The sequence below is a fragment of the Solea solea genome, chromosome 12 (genome assembly GCF_958295425.1).
Source record: "Solea solea chromosome 12, fSolSol10.1, whole genome shotgun sequence".
NCBI lineage: Eukaryota > Metazoa > Chordata > Actinopteri > Pleuronectiformes > Soleidae > Solea > Solea solea.
Window position 1 is genome coordinate 1,999,810 of NC_081145.1, and position 16,278 is coordinate 2,016,087.

Genomic DNA, 16,278 nt, shown 5'->3' on the forward strand with positions numbered 1-16,278 from the left:
CTGACTGAACACAAGTTTCAATGTGTGTAACCTTGTTTTAAAACAACAATACTGAGCTTGCTAATAATAATGTAGCCATAATGTTTCGAAACGCACAGTGGACTATTAAATACAGTGTCCAGCATGATAAAACCCCAACTTTTTGTGGGCCAATCAGAATCAGAACACTTTATTTTCCTTGGGTGAATTTTTTTTTGTCGTCTAAATGCTCCATGCAAAGAAAAATAGTTATACAGCAGTGGAAACAAGGCATAAGATAAGGATATAAATAAACAGGTAAATAGGCAATGAGATGGAATGAAATAAAATATTAAATAAAATAATACAATAATCAAGTAGACAATCTGGAAATGGAAACAATATACAAATATTAAGCAATGAAGTGAGAATGAGTATAGTTTGTTTTGTTTTATAGATAACCATAGGAGTCTGATCATCAAGTAGTTACTGGTTTTGTTTTGGCCGGTCACAAATGAAAACCATGCTAAAGTAAAGGAATTGGAAAATGATTTTCTTATTTTCACATTTGGAGGAAAAAAAGTCATGACAATAAATGCTACAGACTGGAAATGACTTACACTTGTGTTCAATTCTTATAACCAGTTTTTGATTGGTGCATTTTAAACCACGCCTCTTTTCCCCTAACTTGTCTGTGATTCGTCTATAACCACGTCTGTCAGGTAAAACTCAGCTCTGTTAGGACAGTGCCCTTCAGTTGTGTAGTTTCTACACAGCACGTGGTTCTACTTGGCCTTGGCTTTCAGTGGACTGCACTTGAGCGAATTTCATCTTTTTCAAAGTCTCTTTAACGGTTAAAAGGTCTTTCTTCTTTGTGTGTCCTGGACTTCATCAGCAGAACCAGCGGATAATTTTAGGTAAGTGCTGTTGGCATATCAGTTCAAATAGCTCTTTGTTTACATGGCCAGAGAGAACGATGCCAATGAATAGATTAATTTAAAAGAATGTAATCACTGTTTTTGCTTTCCGGTGACCTTGTCTTTGTTTGCATCTAGCATGGCTTTAGAAATGGTTAACATGTTAGATGCAGTTTGTCTTTATACACGGTTCAAAGCAGATGGGAGTAATTTATATAAGTCTCATTATTTGTATCACAAATACCGTTTGTGGGATGTGTGTTTTTGTCGGTTTTTGTTTCAGTTTTTATGTTTGAACAATATTTTTGCGGTGTCGCATGGATGTATTTTATGCTCTGCATAGAGCATAGCCCTTGGGCAGGGGCAGTGATGTTACCCATCATCATGCCCAAGTTTCATTTGAGTCCACCACAGTCACACACCAAAAGAACTAGTTATTCCATTCCACAGCTGTAGACTTTTCCATAGCCCACGAGCGAGGATCTCGTGGGTGACAATCTGTTTTTAAGGCGTAGCATTACGTCTGAAACTTATTTTGACAATCGGTGGTCATGTAATCATGATGTCACGTGTGTTTTTTCCGGGTTAGTTGTCCTGGAAACATGAAGTTCTGCCAGTGCTGTGGTGTTTGTGGATCAGGGTGAAAACAACGACCAGAAATCAAAACAACATATTACTGTATACCACCAGTATGTGTGAAAACACTCACTCTGGCTGTAACTGTTGTTTAGTCCTAAATTTATACTAAGTTTATTAAAAATAGTATATTATGGCTGTAAATTAGTAAGTACAGTTGGTACAGTAAACCAGCAGATTCATGATCATATTATTAGGAACAATAAGAACGTGTACAAGGTGATACAGTGTGGGACTGTGGTTGTTTGATTGTTTGTGTGAGAATTTCGCAAAACTGTACTGACTGTGTTTGGGGGGGGTGTCAGGTAAGTGTTGGGAATTGCCTCAAAAGTAGACAAAGCTTGTCTACCTTTAAATGGTGTGTGTAGAGATAGGTTCCGCTTGTTGAACTGAATGAGGATGATGTGTTCAGGGAGTTACCAAATTATTAGCATCACAGTCAATGCTTCATAGACAAAGCTGCGTCATTCGCACATTATTAAAGCACATCAGCTTTGTCATTGTTCCCTTTACCTTGACCAATTATGCTTAAGGACCTTAACAGCTTAGCAATTGACCTGCACATCAGGCTGGTTTGTTATTCATATTGCTCCCCTTACAGCTTATAATACGAGCTTCTGATTGAATACAGGTTTGGATATGTGTAACATTTGCTTTTTAAAACAACAATACTGAGTTACCTAGCTAATAATAATGTAGTCACATAACGTTCTGAAAACACACAGTGGCTTATTACAGCATGAGAAAAACATTTTGGAATCCCTGGAAACACTCACTCTGGGTACTGCACCTAGGCAGTAGCCAGTTAAAAGTAATTGTTATTAAGTCCTATATTTATACTAAGCTTTATAACCATAAATTATTATTAAAGTACACTTGACATAGTAATCCAACACAGTTATGATCATATTATGAGGAACAATAACAACATGCTGGAAGTGTAACAGTCTGTAACTGTGTGTTTGAGTGCTTGTATGGGAATCTCACAAAAGGGAGTAAAGGGAGTGATGTTGTAATTGTGCTTTTTACAATTGTATGTGTTTTTTTGTTTTTTTTACAGTGGATTGAATTTCCAGGGACGTCACAAAGTTACAGAGGAACAGGAATTGGTTTAAATTATTTCGTTCATTTAATACAACTGTTTTCTGGTATATATTTTACTGTTTCTGTGTGAGTTTTTGTATTTCTATTGGTTAGGTGAAGATGCCTCGCCTGAAGAAGCACAACCGTTCCATCGCGGCCAAGAAGAGCATGGAGGAACGCCTGGCAGCAGTGGTGGCATCTGTGCCTCTGGTCCCCACCACTTGCTTCCCACCACCAACACGTGGTCCCTCACGTATGTGTTCACCTGTTTTCTTTAAATTCTTTGGAGAGTGCATGTGGTCAGTGTCTTTAATGTATTTTGTACGTGCACAATGTATTTGGGTGATGTGTTCTTCTATTTTAATGTTTTGTCTTTTTATCTAGGTCATGGTACTGGTCGTCGCCACCGTGTGAGCACCTGGCCAGTTTCACCCCTGACTGGCAGGAGTCACAAGATGATCATCCCAGCCGAGTCACCTGACAAGAAGGTATTGATTTTGAATTTACAAACATAATTATTTATGTGAGGCGTAGTTATTAATGTTCTTAAATAAATCTTTTCTATTGTTATAGTTTGTTCTTTTTGTCGGTGATTCCCACCTGCGCGCCATTGTTGATGGCCATGTGAAGATTTCGCACAAGCAGCTTTCTTTTGGTCTCATGTCAACGCCAGGGGCTGACGCCAAGGACCTGAGGACTGAGATGGTGAGTGCAGTCCTTCCCAGGACACCTGACCTTGTTTGTGTTCTTGCGCCCAGCAACAACTTGACTAAGGGGACTTTGGATCAGGCTGCAGTGGACTTTGAGGAGCTTCTCACCAGTGCCTTGTCTCGGTGGCCGAAGGCAAGATTATTTTAATATGTTCACGTCTTTCCAATCATAATTAATGTGGCTTTATAGGCTGTTGTAGATAATTTCTTTTTATTTCAATGCATGTTTGTGATTATTATATTGCTTGTTTTTAAATAATGTTATGTGTTGTTATAGTTGTTTGTCCTGGACTTCCCTCCGCGCCGGAACGTGGATCAGGACTTGCAGGAACTTTTTCGCCAGGAGTTTCACCGTGTGGCTGCACGCAAGGGTATGGACCAAAAATATTTAGTTCAGTCTAATTCAAGTTGTACGTGTCATTGGCTTTTATGGCATATGGAGAAAGATCATTTCTGTCACATTCAGAATGTTTTTAAATTAATATGATGCAAACAGATTTTATTTTATTTAAACAAACATTATATTTGTTTGTTTAGGTGTGAGGTACTACTCTATTGCAGAGTTCTTTCCTCTCAGCCAGCGTGACCTGTGGAGTTGGGATGGGGTAAGTGGAAATTATTTGTTTATTGTCCTTTCTTACCTTTACATATATACTATTTTTTTTTTCAGAGTTTGTTAAAGCACTGTATAAATGAAATGTGTTATTATTATTATCATCATTATTAATAAGTTGATCAGACAAAGTTTGTTTTGCAGATTAGCAACAGTATTGACAGTGCTGTTAATTTGAGTTTGATCTCATATTTTTGCAGGTGCACCTGAGTGATGGATCTGGGATGAGGACGCTGGTGACATTGCTATGCGACAAATCCAGTCTGGAGCTAGCGATGGCTGTTGCACAGGAGGAGTCGCGTAGCATGTTGCCAGCTGTTCCTGCTCCTGCTCCTCGTCTGGCTCCGAGGTTGGTTGTGGTTGGAGAGGCCCGCTCTCCACGTCCGTTGCACAACCCATTGGATTGGAAGGTGGTTGAACCACGCAGGACGGTAAATGAGTTGCACACTTTGTGTTTTAGGAGAAACAGAAACATTTCCAAGCAATTCACTGCACAAATGGTCAAAATGTACATGTATAAAATTATATTTTTCATTACAGGGGAGCAGCTCGCCCCCTAAGGGAGGGAAGGTTCAGCTCAGGGTATGTTTTGTTTTTTAATTCACCTTTTGATATCTATGTTTATTGATTGATGTATCTATCTGTATGTTTTCTCAACGGAAGTTGTGACTAAAATTCTTTCTTTTTTGTCTCACAAGGATTGTTACATCCCTCTCACTCCTGTGTGGTTCAGCCCACCAATGTTGGAGATGATGGACAGTGTCCGTCCGGGCAATCTTGATCAGAAGGAGCCCAGTACTTCTGCCAAGGGACCAACGGTAATGTGCATGCAAGAGTGTTTATTAGCCAATGATTCAATTTGGAAAAATGAACTGTCAAGACTGATGTCATTATTTGAAGTTGTTGCAATTTAAGCATTTTGTTATTATTCTTTTAGGGGGTCAAGCGTCCTAGGAGCCCTTTTGCTTCAAAGAAGAGCTGTGGGAAACAGAAGGTTTGAGACGTTGTATTTGTTTTCTAGTGTTTGGCAGTAAATTGTGTAAGAACATGGAAGTAATTTGTTTGCTGTTTTTTTTTCTAAGGTCAAGGTGGAGGAGTGGCCTGAACTTCCCAAGGCTGTGTCGGTAAATGCACATTGTGTGAAAGTTGTATAATTTTATGAATGGATTATGCAACACCTTGTTATTTTATTCATACTGTAAATTGGAAGGGCTGTGGGAACCAGCTGGTTGAGCGTGTTACATTTTATTTCTGGTGTTGGGCAGTAAATTGTGGAAGAGCATGCAGTTAATGTGTTTGCTGTGTTCTTTTTTGTTTTTGTCTCAGGTGGAGGTGGGGGATTGGCCTGGAGTGCCCAAGGCTGTGGAGGTAAGGGCAGATTGTGTGAATGTATATAAATGTATTCTGTTAAACAAATGTCACTGTTTATATTAGTAGTTGATGGTCAAGATTGACTTGCATATGCAAATGTTGAATTTTCCAATATTTGATTCCCTGAAAAGTATCACAAGTCCGGGCTGTTATAAATGTACAGATACAGCTGTGTTACAATGTGTAACAAGATTTTTTTTTTTTTTTTTCATCAGGAGGTCCCTGTGGAGCGTCCCCGCAGACGCATTGTCTTCAAGAAGAGGTGTACTTCTCAGCAGGTTTGTCATTATTTAGATTATGATTTTATAAAGAATTTAGTTAGTGTTGATAGTGCTCAAACATTGTGGCAGCTGTAACATAGTGATGAAGTTATTGTGAAGTCATGGTGAGTCTAACATTCAGTGTGTTTTGTAGCAGGTTGCAGCTGCAGATGTTGTGGAGGTGATGAGTGGACCATCACCTGTGACCATTGAAGACTGTCCCCCTATGCACAGCTCCCCAGACCTCATCCAAAGTAAGGTTGCTGCTAATGTTGATACTTTGCCGGTAACGTTTGATGCTGGGTCTGTTAGTTCAGGTGAAGAGGAGATCATAGTGGTCTCTGATACAGACAGTGAGGGTTCCATTTCTTTTGGGTGGACTGATACATTGCCATTAGCGCAAGGTTCACGGTCTGTTGGGGCAGGTATAGATGAGGTCACAGTGATCTCTGATACAGACAGTGAGGGTTCCATTTCTTTTGGGTGCCTTGATACTGTGCCGCGAAGTTTTGGGGTGCGTTCTGTGAGGGGATCCTTTCATCAGGGGGATCAGCGTTTTAAATATAGAGGTGTACAGTGTATGGCAGTAAGTTTGGCTGCCATGGCAATGCATAAGACCAAGAGTGTGTTTTCTTGGCATACGAGACATCTGGACGATGCTGTTGTTTGTGGTGACAAGATCTACACATCTTTGCGTGACAATAACTTGATTTGTGGTGGGCACAATATCCCATGTATTCCAGAGTTACCAAAGCAGTTAGATAGACGTGGCCATAGTTATGAGTTTGAGTATGGTGACTTTGTGACTGGGGATGTCAATGTGGTTGAGGGAGAGTTTATTGATGCAGGTGTGTGCACAACTCTCAAGGACGGTTTGAAAAAGATGTGTATGGAATATGACACATGCTTTTTCACATTGTTATCCCGTACTTGTGGGATTATTAGGGAAGGAGAACAGTTTGCTGTTGTTGACTCTCATGCATGCAGTGCAGATGGGATGGTGCATCCCAACGGAAAGAGTGTTGTTGTGTATTTTAGTAGTCTTGAACACTTGATTCAGCATGTTAGCTGTTTTGCTGCAGGATTCAGAGGGACACAGAAGTTGTTTGAGATTGCTGGTGTTCGTGTCACTGTCAAAGTAGATGGTGGTGCTAGCCAGTCATCTTCATGTAAGATTGGTGCAAAGCGCAAGGCTACTACAATGCCTACTCGTACTTCAAAGAGGGTTAAAAGGAGTGATCCAATTGATTCAGATGTAGCATTTGTTAGTGAGGTTACAGTTAAGGAGTTGGTGTTTAACCCTGTTCGCAATGATGTAGCTCGAACTTTATGTGACAAATTACATGTTGAGTCAGAGAAAGTCGATGATGTGTTTTCAATAGTTGGTGTGTTGGGGGCTCCGTGCAAAAAGGACACAATAGTTGGTGATGGCAACTGTTTTTTTAGATCAGTCAGTCAAGCTGTGTGTGGTTCACAAAAGAATCACAGGAAAATTAGATTAGCTGTAGTTAAACAATTAGAAGGTAATGCTGTAGCTTATGAGAGCATTTTGAGAAGTGAGTTCTCGTCAGTGTCAGATTATGTCATTAAGTCAAGGATGCGTTATGTCGGCAGTTGGGCGACAGAGGTTGAGATTCAAGCAGCAGCAGATTGTTTAGGAGTTTCTATTTTCACTTACATGGGTGATCGCTGGCTTGAATATAGTTGTAAGAATAGCCAATTTTCCAGTCAGGCAGTGTACTTAGAACATGTCAATGGTAACCACTATGAGACTGTTGTTTGTGTTCATCAGCCACAGTCACAGTTTTGTTATGGTTACTGCAAAGTAGGTGAGACTACAACAGGCTACAATCTTAGACCGCACAGTGAAGTACAGGCACAGGCAACAGGCAAGATGTGTACTTCTAATGTAAACTATCAGTTTTCCAAATATCTGAAAAGTACATATGTTTTCAAAAAGAAAATTCATTATAGAGAAAATATGCTAGAGAAGTTGAAACGTCGGGAATGGTCTAATGTAAAATACATGCAAGATTTCACCTATAGAAGGAAAAAGAATGACTTAAGTAAATTAAAATATACAGAAGATGTCAGCCTTAGAGAGAAGAAGAAGAATTCAAATAAAGTAAAGTACACACAAGATGTTAGTTATAGAGAAAAAAAGAAGCATTTAAATAAAGTTAAGTATACACAAGATGTCAGCCATAGAGATAAAAAGAAACAGATGAGCAAAAATAGGTACTGTTTAAATGTGAGCTACAGACAGAATAAAAGAAGGAGTAGTGTAAGAAAGTACAATAGTAATCCAGATTTTCAGGAGAGTGTTAGAGCAGGGAACAAATTGAAAAAACAGCTATTGAAAGACAAGGCAGTAGATTTTGATTTTGTCATGGAGCAGTTCTTGTCTAAAGTGAAAGATGGACCAGATTTTGTGTGTTGTGTTTGTCAAAGGTTGTTGTTTAAATATCAGGTGTTAAACTGTAATAAAAGTCACTATAACAAGAGTGCAGACATGACTTTAATTGCAGCAAAATGTATTTCAGAGGAGTATTTACATAAATGTAATGACAATTGTGCAAGTTCATGTCAGTTGTTGGATTCACCTAGAGGACACTTGTGGATTTGTTACAATTGCAATTCCAAGATAAAGAGAAAAATGATTCCTGCTGAATGTGTTGTTAATAATTTAAGTGTTCATCCTGTTCCGCCTGAATTGGCTTGTTTAAATAGTTTAGAGCAACATTTGATTGCATTGCACATTCCCTTTATGAAAGTGTTGGCATTGCCTAAAGGAGGACAAAATGGTGTTCATGGACCAGTGACGTGTGTGCCTGCAAATATTGTGGAGACCAATAATTTGCTTCCTCGTTCCAATATGGAGGGGTCTTTGTTGCGTGTTAAACTGAAGCGTAAGTTAACGTATAAAGGACATTATGAGTATCAGTTTGTTGACACAATGCACATAAGGCAGGCTTTGTCGTATTTAAAACAGAATAACATGTACTATAAAGATGTTGTTTTTAATGAGGAATGGTTGAATGAGTTTTGTCGGGAACAAGACAATGACAGTGTAGTACAGGGAGGTGATGGTAGTGTGGAAAGGGATGGAACACCTGCTGAGGTGGATGATGGTGAGGATGAACTGTTGCATGACAGGCAGCAACATTGTATGTTCCAAGACACTTGTCTCATGCCTGTAGATATTGGTCAGGAAACGCTTGATCAGTATGTTGAGGGTGTTTTTAATGTGGCTCCAGCAGAAGGTAATAATCCTGTGAAATTGCTTTCTAATCGTGAAAATGAAGCTAAATGTTTTCCAGTGTTGTTTCCACAGGGACATTCTGTGTTTCATGACAATAGAGAGCATCGGTTGACATTGTCGCGCTATTTCAATAACCGCATTCTTCATGCTGATGGCAGGTTTGCCCAGAATGTGGAGTATATTTTTTTTGCACAGTACATGTCAGAGTTGGAGCAGGTTGTGTCGAATGTGTCCATAGCTTTGAGGAAAGGCAAAGGAAGTCATGTTCCTAAAAGAGTTAGAGATGTGGTGAATAATGAGGAGTCTTTAAGGAAGTTGTTAGAGTTTGATGATGGTTATCGTTTCCTTAAGCCTATTAGAGGCACTCCTTCATTTTGGCAGGCAGCACAGCGGGATCTACTTGCGTGTGTGCGTCAGCTTGGTGTACCCACTTGGTTCTGTTCATTTTCTGCAGCGGACATGCGCTGGACTAACTTACTTGGTAGTATTTTGAAACAGGAAGGGAGAAAACAGACAGCTGAGGAGTTAGAGTGGGCAGAAAAATGTGAGTTGTTGCGTCGTAATCCTGTAACTGCAGCTAGAATGTTTGATTTTCGATGGCATTGTTTTTTGAGGGAAGTCCTTATGTCTCCTTCAAACCCTATAGGTAAAATTAAGGACTATTTTTATCGTGTTGAATTTCAGCAGCGCGGGTCTCCACATGTACATTGCCTGTTTTGGATTGAGAATGCCCCCTTAATTGACCAAAACTCAGATGAAGAGGTAGTTGAGTTTATTGACCAATATGTTACAAGTGAACTACCCTCTGATGATGACACATTATTGGACATTGTGTCGTCTGTGCAGGTGCATTCAAAGCGCCACTCTAAAACATGTAAAAAGAAAAACACAGTGTGCCGTTTTAATTTTCCGAGACCAGCATCTGCACAAACATTTATTAGTCGTGTTAAAGTTGATGAGGAGATAGTAGAATGTAATTGTGAAAAAATTGATTCAACAGAGACTTTGTGCCTTAAATGTAAAGAGCGTGATTTTGAAGAAAGAAAGGCGCGTAAAGTAAGGGCTCATGAAATTTTGGAAAAAATTAAGGAAGCACTGTCAGATGAAAATCAGAGCTTTGATACAGTGGAGCAGTTGTTTGAAAATTTAAATATAACTCAGGAAGCATTTGAAGATGCATTCAATCGGACGACTACAGGTACCAAAGTAGTGTTAAAGAGGCAGGTGAAAGAGGCTTGGGTTAACCAGTACAGTAAGCAACTTTTGAAGTGTTGGAATGCAAACTTGGACATTCAGTATGTGGTGGATGCCTATGCATGTGTTGTGTATATAATTTCATACATTTCAAAGGCAGAAAAGGAAATGGGGTTGTTGTTATCAAATGCCCAAAGGGAAGCAGCTAAAGATGGTAATGTTAGTGCTAAAGAGGCTTTGAAAAAACTAGGTGGTGTTTATTTACACAACAGGGATGTGTGTGCTCAGGAAGCAGTGTATAGGTTGACTAACATGCATTTGAAGGAGTGTTCTAGGAAGGTCATGTTTGTACCAACAGGGGAGAATGTAGTTAAGATGAGTTTGCCTTTAAATGTGTTAAAACAAAGGGCAGCTACAAATGATATTAACACAGAAGAGATGTGGATGACCAGTTTGGTTGACAGGTATAAGAACAGGCCCAATGATAGCATATTTAATGACATGTGTATTGCAACATTTGCTTCAGAGTATCGGGTATTAAGTAAAAACGAAAACTGTAAAACAAAAATTGCGTTGAGCAACAATTGTGGTTTTGTTACAAAGAGAGTCAGAACAGAACCTGCTGTCGTGCGTTATGCTCGGTTCTCAGTAACAAAAAATCCAGAATTGTTTCATTTGAGTAGATTGCAGTTGTTCATGCCATATCGTGTTGATGATCAGTTAAAACCAGAGGGTTTTGAAATGTTCCAACAGTTTTATAACAATGGTAATGTTGTGTTGTGTGACGGATCTGTACATCAAGTAAAAACAGTGGTTGATGATAATAGGAGCAGGTTTGAAGTTGATGCAGACATGTTAGACGATATTCAAAATAGGATTAATTTAGATGGTGTGGAAGAAGATGCGTGGTGTCAGTTGTGTCCAGAACAGGAGTTGGAACGTTTAGAGGCTGTGGAGGAAATGGCAGAGAGACAGGAAGCAGAGGTCGATCAGCATGAGCATATTCCAGATTTAGCTGTTGATCGTGAACAGGTACAACATTTAGAAAAAAGGAACAATGTAATGTGTAGGAGTGATGGCTTGTCATTGGTTAGGTCTTTGAATGATACACAAATGCATGTTTTTTATCAAACTCGGCAGTGGTGTTTAGATAAGTGTTCAGGGAAAAATCCACCTCCTCTACATGTCTTTATTACAGGTGGTGCTGGAACTGGTAAAAGTCATTTAATCAAAGCTATTCAGTACGAGTCAATGAGGTTATTATCACCGTTGTGCAGTAATCCTGACAATGTGAGTGTTTTAATAACTGCACCAACAGGTATTGCTGCATACAATCTGAATGCAGCAACAATTCACCACACATTCAGTATTGGAGTAGATGTACGCTTACCGTACAGTCCACTAGGTGAAGAAAAGATCAATTCTCTCCGTGCAAAATTCACTGATTTGCAAATTTTGATAATAGATGAAATCTCAATGGTAAATCCCAATCTTTTGGCATACATTCACGGTAGATTACGGCAAATGAAACAGAGTGGTAACCTCCCATTTGGAAACATTTGTGTCATTGCTGTCGGAGATTTTTACCAGTTACCTCCAGTAAGAGGAAAACCCCTGTATGTGGAGGATTTGAATATTGACTTGTGGTCTTTGTTTTCAGTTGTGCATTTAACAAAAGTAATCAGGCAGAAAGATAGTGCGTTTGCGGAATTGTTGAACAGGGTCAGGACTCATAGCAAAGGGACACCAATGTTAAGAAGTGATGTTGACACTTTAAAACATTGTGAAACTGGTGAAGTCAGCTTAGCTTTACACATTTATGCGACAAATCAACAAGTCAATGCACATAATATTCAGCGTTTGTATGATGTGTGTCGTGACTATGTCACTATTGAAGCTCAGGATTTTCAGAACAACCGGAGAACAGGGAAGTTGGAGTTAATTCAAGGCCATCATGCTAAAGCTAAGAATACTTATTTGGCTGAACAGTTGTTGTTAGGTGAGGGTGCACGTGTGATGTTGTGCCAAAATGTTGATGTGAGTGATGGCCTGGTGAATGGAGCTTGTGGTGTTGTAACACGTATCGTCAAATCAGAGGGTGTTCAGTTTCCAATAAAGGTTTATGTTAAATTTGATGATGAGAAAGTAGGTGCAGAGAGGAGACGACAATCACCAAGTGTTTCAGCTGATTTAGCAGGTTCTACAGCTATTGCTCCAGAGGAGGAGAGAGCTTGTAAGAAAGGTGGTTTGAGACGTCAATACCCACTTAAGTTAGCATGGGCGTGTACAATACACAAAGTTCAGGGCATCACAGTAAATAATGTTGTTGTTTGTTTTGACAAGATATTTGCAGCTGGACAGGCGTATGTTGCTCTAAGTCGAGTCAGGAGTTTGTCAGGTTTGATCATTGAACAGTTTGACGAGAAGAAGATTTATTGTAGGGGTGACATTAAAGATGCAATCCAAACAATGTCTCCATTCTTAGTTGATAGTTTATTAGGGCAGCAATTGAGGGCAAGCAGGTTTGGTGTTTTTTTGATGAATGTGCAGGGATTGACTCGACATGTGCCAGATTTGGTGTTGTGTACACAGCAGTTACAGCTGAACTGTATTGCTGTCACTGAGACATGGTTAGCAGCAGATTTTTCAATGGAATCAATAAATATTGAGGGTTATAGTTTTTATGGTTGTTCACGCAGTTCATCTTACAGTAGTGATGACCCCAGACTTGTTACATTAAAAGATCAACTACATGGTGGTGTTGGCATTTATATTGCACCAAACACAGAATTTGAGATAAAAGAAGTTCCTCCTTTTAATTTGGAGTGCATAGTGTCCAAATTTACTTCACATAATCTAGTTATTGCAGTTATATATCGACCACCATGTTATCCCATGACATTATTTAAGAAACATTTAGGCAACTTTCTTGATTGGCTGGATTCAGTAAATGGAACCATTGCAGTCATGGGAGACTTTAATGATGATATTTTGAAATCATCAGCAACTTGTCCACTTTTAACAGCAAAAGGATATTTGCAAATTGTAACAAAAGCTACAACAGAGAAGGGCACTTTAATTGATCACATTTATGTTAAAAGAGCAGATAATGGGGCAGAATCATTAGTGCTGCCTACATACTTTAGTGATCATGAGGCAGTCTTATGTTTATTGAAGTGATTGCAGTTTATCCCTCCACATTGTGGTTGCTTGACTCAACATGACAACTGGAATAATCAATGTTTTAGTTGTTTTCAGTCTCTTTGATGAATAGTTTGTGGGCATGTGTTGCTACATTATGAATTTAAATGTGTGAAATGTATGAGATATGTTATGGCTGTATATGAAATTGCTGTTGTATTTGTTGTATGTAGTGTGTCATTGCTGTTTATGAAATTGCTGTTGTATTTGTGGTATGAAATGTGTTATTGCTATACATGAATTGCTGTTGTGTTTTTTGTATAAAATGTGTTAATACACTATGAAATTGCTTTTGTATGAGATGTGTTGTTGTGTTGTATTGATATTGTTGTTAGTGTAATTATATTGTTGTTATGTAATGATATTGTTGTTAGTGTAAATTACCTATTTGTTTTGCTGTGCAGATTCCTGTGTATTCAGGGTTGTAGGTTGTGTTTGTGTATAAATGTATTTAAATTTGTATTTATGTCACATCATGAAGACAATGTAATAAAACAATTATGTTACTGTTTGAATAAATGACATGTATGTCCAACACTGTCATGCATTTGCTGTTTGTCTATGTATGTCTATGTCTATCTCTCTTCTTTCTACCCTGCTCCTCCATTATAACTTTGTCTTCCCCTCTTTTTGCCCCCCCACTTCTCCCCTGTAACCTCTTTCACTTTTCCACCCCAACCATTCAAGGCAGATGGCTACATATGTTTGTTTCTGGTTCTATCTGAGATATCTTCGTGTTTTTAAAAGTTCTTCAACTTTTTAAACAGTGGAGTTCTCTCCACTGTTGCTCAATGTGTGAACTGTTGGAATTCTCTACTATGTGTATTACACTTACTGAAGTATTAAGTATGTCAGAAATTATGGCTGTTTTTATTTGGCAATCTAAATAAAAGTTTGTACTCCTTTCAATTTCCTGGTTGTTTTTTTTTGGCTATGTCATGTAAGCTGCAGTTGTAAAGTTGTCCTAATGCATACATTTTCTTGAAGTGTAGCAAAATCAGTGTTCTGCATGTTTGTGTTGCAAAAGTGTTTTTATATTCATATTTCATACATGATAATTATGCACACTCATCATAAGAGCGTTATATTAAATGAGTTTTGTACAATCTGTTATGTCAAACAGATGTACTAAAGTCTTAAGTCTTTGCTCAATGTCCCCACCAGCAAAGTCAGAGAGCACTTCCTGTTGGGTGAAAGGTGTGCCGTAAACGTGTTCAAGGAAGGTCCCTTGACTCACATAGCAAGTTTTGTGCGGATTGGACAATGTACAGCCCAGTTAAAGGCCACTTTCTGTTTAAGATGGCCAACTTCCTGTTGGGTGAAAAGCGTGTCCGTAAACTGTTCATGGAAAGTCCCTTGACTCACATATCAAGTTTCGTGCAGATCAGACATTGTACAGCCCAATTAAAAGGGCACTTCCTGTTTAAAATGACCAACTTCCTGTTGGGTGAAAGTTGTGTCCGTAAACGTGTTCATGGAAGGTCCCTTGACTCACACATCAAGTTTCGTGCGGATCGGACAATGTACAGCCCAGTTAAAGGGCACTTCCTGTTTAAAATGGCCAACTTCCTGTTGGGTGAAAGGCGTGTCCGTAAACGTGTTCAGGGTAGGTCCCTTGACTCACATATCAAGTTTCGTGCGGATCGGACATTGTACAGCCCAGTTAAAAGGGCACTTCCTGTTTAAATAGCCAACTTCCTGTTGGGTGAAAGGCGTGTCTGTAAACGTGTTCATGGAAGGTCCCTCGACTCACATATCAAGTTTCGTGCGGATTGGACATTGTACAGCCCAGTTAAAAGGGCACTTCCTGTTTAAAATGGCCAACTTCCTGTTGGGTGAAAGGCGTGTCCGTAAACGTGTTCAGGGAAGGTCCCTCGACTCACTTATCAAGTTTCGTGCGGATCAGACATTGTACAGCCCAGTTAAAAGGGCACTTCCTGTTTAAAATGACCAACTTCCTGTTGGGTGAAAGCTGTGTCCGTAAACTTGTTCAGGGTAGGTCCCTTGACTCACATATCAAGTTTCATGTGGATCGGACATTGTAAAAGACAGACATTGGTGAGGATCAGAGCAGCACATTGATTTGTTTTTATAATGCAAGCTGTTTCATTTGTGCATTTATCTTGCCATTGAGCTTTGAAGGAAAATTACATTTTGCTGTTTACCTGTTAAAAAAAAAAGAAGAAGGAAAAATGTTTTCAATTTGTTAAGAGCCTTGAGAAAATATTGCAACTGATTTTATTTATGTTTTGCTTAATTTAATTTAATGATTAAGTGCAATATAGGCTGTGGTATTGGTATTGGTTCAATATGTGCAATAATTGCAAGTTTTAATAAACATAGAACCAGCCCGGCCCTCCACTTGTACCATTTAATTTTTTTGGCCCCCCCCTGTATTTGACTGAAAAACTGTTTATGTTAGATTTGACAGATTTGTAGGCAAATGCCTCCATCATGTGGCGAAAAAGGGTATTGCATGAAAAAACTACTGCATTTTGCCATGGCAACACCGTTAAACGATTTCTTCTCATATTAGGCACGCATCATCTACAATGTGTTTTGTTTTTTTTCAGAAATTTTGAGTATGATACAAAGAAGTCTGTAAAAGTTATAAGGGAATTGTGAATTTGTTATATTTTCTGTTACTACCAGGAGGCGCTGTTTTTAAAATGTACAGTTTTTGCATAGACTTCGTCAGCCATGGTCCATCTTGAACCCCTAGCACATTTGGTTGGAAAAGGACCTTCTATCGCAAAGTTATAAGAGTTTTGAGTAAAACCTTTGCAGTGTTGACATGGCAACACCGTTGAAGGATTTGTTATCATATTATGCACACATCATCTACCATGTGTTTTAAATGTTTTCACCTATCTTGAGTTTGCTACAATAAATTATGTAAAAGTTATATGCGAAATTGTGATTGAAATTGTGACATGTGTTGTATTTTCTGTTACCACCAGGAGGCGATGTTTTCAAAATTTACAGTTTTTGCATAGACATCTTTAGCAAGGGCCCATCATCGATTGTCACTAGTTTGGTTAATATATGACCTTCCATGGCAAAGTTATAAGAA

The 16,278-nt window shown here is 38.9% G+C and overlaps 1 protein-coding gene and 1 long non-coding RNA gene across 2 annotated transcripts; both read left to right on the forward strand.

Annotated features, from left to right (window-relative positions):
* Positions 1-2,414: 2,414 nt before the first annotated feature.
* On the forward strand, positions 2,415-4,917 carry LOC131469958 (uncharacterized). Its single transcript, XM_058645429.1, has 8 exons — positions 2,415-3,082; positions 3,168-3,437; positions 3,582-3,675; positions 3,842-3,909; positions 4,118-4,348; positions 4,458-4,499; positions 4,616-4,735; positions 4,855-4,917. The coding sequence occupies exons 1-8, from the start codon at positions 2,927-2,929 to the stop codon at positions 4,915-4,917; spliced, it is 1,044 nt and encodes a 347-aa protein (XP_058501412.1). The 5' UTR covers positions 2,415-2,926.
* Positions 4,918-5,007: 90 nt separating this feature from the next.
* LOC131470683 (uncharacterized) lies at positions 5,008-5,545 on the forward strand. The gene is made up of 3 exons (XR_009241914.1): positions 5,008-5,041; positions 5,244-5,285; positions 5,504-5,545. It is a non-coding gene; the product is annotated as an uncharacterized LOC131470683 (long non-coding RNA).
* The last annotated feature ends 10,733 nt before the right edge of the window (positions 5,546-16,278 follow it).

What these genes read in the sequence shown, in the direction of transcription:
- LOC131469958 (XM_058645429.1), top strand. Translation starts at nt 2,927, where the DNA reads ATGTATTTGGGTGATGTGTTCTTCTATTTTAATGTTTTGTCTTTTTAT. An exon ending in CCTTGTCTCGGTGGCCGAAG is followed by an intron (nt 3,438 to 3,581) that starts GCAAGATTATTT and finishes GTGTTGTTATAG; the next exon opens with TTGTTTGTCCTGGACTTCCC. An exon ending in GAGGGAAGGTTCAGCTCAGG is followed by an intron (nt 4,500 to 4,615) that starts GTATGTTTTGTT and finishes TTGTCTCACAAG; the next exon opens with GATTGTTACATCCCTCTCAC.